The 4,860-nt window shown below is 27.1% G+C and overlaps 1 protein-coding gene across 1 annotated transcript; it reads right to left on the bottom strand.

Annotated features, from left to right (window-relative positions):
• Positions 1 to 2,132: 2,132 nt before the first annotated feature.
• LOC107939041 (uncharacterized) lies at positions 2,133 to 2,770 on the bottom strand. Its single transcript, XM_016872333.2, has one exon. The coding sequence runs from the start codon at positions 2,628 to 2,630 to the stop codon at positions 2,343 to 2,345; it is 288 nt and encodes a 95-aa protein (XP_016727822.1). The 5' UTR covers positions 2,631 to 2,770; the 3' UTR covers positions 2,133 to 2,342.
• Between the last annotated feature and the right edge of the window lie 2,090 nt (positions 2,771 to 4,860).

The raw sequence follows: 4,860 nt of genomic DNA on the forward strand, positions 1-4,860 counted from the left end.
TTTTTCTTCCTTTGTTGCTAATAACCCCAACATGAATCCTGGTCTCCTAAGGACAATACATGGTCTCTTGTTTGGAAGCTCAAAATATCTCAACAGGTAAATAATTTTCTCTATATAGCAAACTTCTTATCAATGACGTTAAATGCTCTAAGAGTATGACGGATGATGCGAGTTGTAATTTATGTGGCCATCGTTGTGAGACTAATTTGCATTCGATCAGGGATTGTCTCATGGCACGGAGGGTTTAGTCCCAAGTAATTCCAAGAAATGTATAGGCTAGCTTTTTCACATCCTCGCTTGATGACTGGATGCTTGAAAATCTGATGCAGACATTCCCCACTCCGTTTATTCAATTTGATTAGAGTGTACTTTTTGGAGTCCTCTATTGCAGCTTATAGAAAAATAGGAATCTCATTTTGTTTGAGCATGCTGGTTAAGACTCCAACAAAGTCATTTCAAGTGGTATTGGTTGGGCAAAACATCTAGTGGATGTAGGGGTTTGAGAAAGGCTAGTGAATAGCATGGGAGAAGGGGTTTCAATTTGGTTACTACCTATTTCTATGTGGGTCAAACTCAATAGGGTTTCAATTTGGTTACTACCTATTTCTATATGGGTCAAACTCAATACAAATGGTATTGTATTTGCAGATGGTTTTAGATCTACGATAGTTGGATTGATAAAGAAAGAGTTGGGTGATGGGAAGTTAGCTGTAGCAAGTTCGTTGGTGTCAGCAATGCTCTTGAAATGGCCCTTAATCTGTTTTGGATGGCCTGCAGATTGCTTGGAATAATGGCTATCATAATTAGGGAAATTTTAATTTTTTTAAAATATTTTCATTTATATATGTTTAACATTTTTAATATATACTTCAAAAAGTAACTAAAAATTATTAAATATGTTTTTTATAAAAAATAAATAATTTAACAATAATGTTTTAAAAAAATATTATATATATTATTTAAGTGTTTGAATTGAATTAGTGTGATGAATAAACTCTACACCAACTCAATTAAAAAACTACTAAAACATCATATTTTAACCAATTAATATATATTATTATAAGTTTTTTTTATATTTTCATACTTTTATGTAAAAATTAATAAAAAAACGACTTTAAATTAAGAAAACTATGCAAAGGATAACAATTGAACTCAAAATACTAAAAATATTAAATTTTACCATTCAACCAAAGCCTTATTATTATTATTATTATTATTATTATTTTATATGACAAATTTTTCATAAAATTTAATTTCCACCCACTTTACATTTTATCTACCTATACTATTGTGTGACTGAAATGACATCACAAATAAACTAGATACTAACTCAATCAAGGAAATTATTAAAATACCATATTTTAAACAATTAGTATATAGTATTATAGAGTATTTTTATATTTTCATACTTTTATATAAAAATTAATAAAAAACAACTTTAAATTAAGAAAAAAATATGCAAATGATAAGATTCGAACTTGAAACATCTGATTGAGTCAGTGTCTCAAGTTAATTAAATATTGAATTTTTTTTCTTATAATTAGACTTTTAATATTGAATTTCATTTCACCAACATGAAATTTTTTTGGCATGCTATAAAAAATGATAATATCATAATAAACAATTGGTGTGCAATTATGATTGTTAATATGATGTATTTGACTATTTAAATTTTTTTACTCGCAATTTAAACTACTTTTTTATTTTAATTTTGTACATAATGCATATGTTTAATTATTTCTTTCAAATTATATGTTTTATTATTTATTATATGTTATTTTTAAACGCATATATATTTTAAATACGTGGTTTCCACACAAATATGCATGTGTTTATATTAAATAAGCTTGCAATTATTTTTATAGATTAATTAATTTAAAGAAAAATAGACATAATACAACACCGTACAAATTACAGATAGGGATGTAATTGGGATCAACATTAAAATCAGAGGGACCTAAACTAAAACCCATCTTTATTTTTAAGCAGCTCTATATAAATTGTTCTTAAACTTTTATAATGTTTTTAACATTTTTTTTCTTCTTAAATTTTATATTGCAACAGCCATTCACGGTCATATTTAAATAAATAAATTGTAAATTTATTCTTACAAATCGTAGCCTTCATTAAATATTCAATCGAATTAAATTGAAGCAGTAATTTTATTTTCATTTTGGAAAATAATAACTTGCAAATTAAAAAGAAAAATCAACAATAATAACATAAAAAGAGCTTAAAGTTTCCTGGAATTAAGCTCAACACCCAACATCCAACATTCAAAGATGAAAGGAAAAAGAAAACCAATGATGATAACAAAGATCATATAGGATCAAACATTATCATCAACCCAAATGCAAATGAACCTTAATCGCCAGCAAAAACACGCAAATGAGCCCAAAATACAGCAACGAATGGATGAGAATGGAAGCACCACTGGTCTTAAAGTTGCCGAATTCCACGCACCTATGGTGGCCCGGAACCTGAAACAGCAGCCCCGGCGTTAGCAGCACGAAAAGAACCAGTGCCACGAAAATAGGACCCCAATCCGACATCCTTTTATGGTATGGTCGTCGCTGATGATAGAGCTTGAGCCGACAGATTGCAAGTGATTTATTGATGGAGTTTCTCATATGCAAATGAAAAAGTGAGAGTGAATGTGGGGCGGCGTTTGGGCGATGAAGTCATTTGGATTCACTGCCACCGCCACCGGAATAACTTCGCCCTCATGCTTACATCCCAGAATTGTTTATTCAGACTAGATTTGAACTTATATTTCATGTGGAAGAATTAATCCGTTTTCAATTCTACAACAGCCTTTTCCTGAGTATTCTTGGGTTAAAAGTAATCATTTCATTAAACCTTTGTTATTTATTTTTTATTCGAATCAAGGAGTCCTTTTTTTCCCTCTTAAATATCAATGCATTTCATTTTTTTTTTATTATCGTAAAGTTCAAAATTAGTTTTTTAAGGAAATATTATTATTATTATTATTATTATAGCCATTAATAATAATAATAATAATAACAATAATAATAATAGGCATATAGTATAAATATAAAAAAATCATATATATGTCATGTTTACATAGTAATCTCAAAAAAAATGGTAGTAATTGCAACACTAAAATAATTCAAAGACATATATTAACTTGATCAATTCATTGGAATTTGTATCCTAGCCTGACCATCATAAAATCAATTCGATGGTGAATACCAATTAACCAAGAGATACACTGTATACATCAATTATATACAAAAGGCCAAGTCTTAGATAACTTATCATCTTGAAAATATTATCATATCTATCACAATAAAACCTTTCGAGAATGGTTCTTGATAGATTTAGTGACACCTTTATATTGACAAATCTTACATATATACTACAACAAAACTAAAAATAAAACAATATATATTTTAAAAAGATTAGAACAAAATAAAAGTACGAAATTATGGAAGGTAATATAAACTGAAATTATGTAGGTAAAACAAATATTGAAAAGCCAGGAGCAGCAATGAAATAAAAAATCAACGTCACCACCTATAAAACAAAAATATAATTTGGAAAAACCCTGCACCGACTATATTATTACCTGCTTTGTTCAAAATTATTGAATCTTAAGTATTGGTGATATCATTAGGCAAATGCAGCCTGTATGTGCAGGGGTTGTTCTCGTATTATGGCCTATCAAAAATGTTAGTTAAAAAAAGGACATGAAAATGTGAGATTCAATACGTCCATAATAATTCGAATTGCCAACAAACCTAAATTATTGCAAGACAAGACAGAATATAAATGAAGAGTGGTGGTAGGGAAAGCCCAATTCTTTACAAAACAATACATTACTGATATATTACAATGAAAACTAAGGTAATTTGGCAAACCAAAATAATGAAGAAATGTAAATTTGTCATAATATGGTTTTAATCTTGAAAATAATTAAATTTTTGATGGACCCAACTGAAGTTGATTAGATTTTTTGGGTGGCCATAAAGAAACACGTGAGTAACCCATAAAATTAATTGCCTTACTCCAACCAAAACAAATGTAAGAAATTCAAAACTCTGTTTTGCACTACTACCCAAATGTAGGGATGCCAAATAACAAATAGAATAGAATTATAATTAGTAATTTAATTGTTTGATTAAATGAAATGAAATAGAGCTATAATAATATTTTTGTGTTTAGTTGAATGGAAGAAAAATATTTAAATAACCAAAGTACCTTAACAGATTATTATTTTATGTTGATGATTATTGTTATTGTTATTAAACTTTAATAAGATTATTATTAAATATAATTTAATAATAATAAATAATTTAATCATATTTTAACATAACTATTATTAAATACAATTTAATAAAATAATATATAATTTAATAATATTCATTATTAAAATATAAATTAAAATCATAATACATAATATTATAAAAATAATATATAACCTATTTTATTATTTTTAAACTGTAATATATATTTAATGTGCTAAAATATCATTAGTGAAACAAATAATTTAATTATCTTCTAAAATAAAAAAGAAAATAGTAGAAGTAATAAAAAAAACTTGAGATTTATATTTTACATTCAAACATAATGTTCATATATTAACAAAAAGTTACATGATGTCATTAGCTTATATGTCATAATTTGTGTTAAATTTTACAACATCAAAAAGTTACACCATTGTAATGGCATTCTATCATGTCATTATACCACTCAAATATTACTTATACAAAACTTTATCAACACAACCATAATTATTAATGGTCAGAAAGAAATCTTCTCACCCATTCCAATCGCATAGAAGAAGGTAGACTAAAGAAAATGAGCATTTGCGTCGGATGGTCTGAAATTTAGCTCAAC

This window comes from Gossypium hirsutum, chromosome A12, assembly GCF_007990345.1.
Source record: "Gossypium hirsutum isolate 1008001.06 chromosome A12, Gossypium_hirsutum_v2.1, whole genome shotgun sequence".
Lineage (NCBI taxonomy): Eukaryota > Viridiplantae > Streptophyta > Magnoliopsida > Malvales > Malvaceae > Gossypium > Gossypium hirsutum.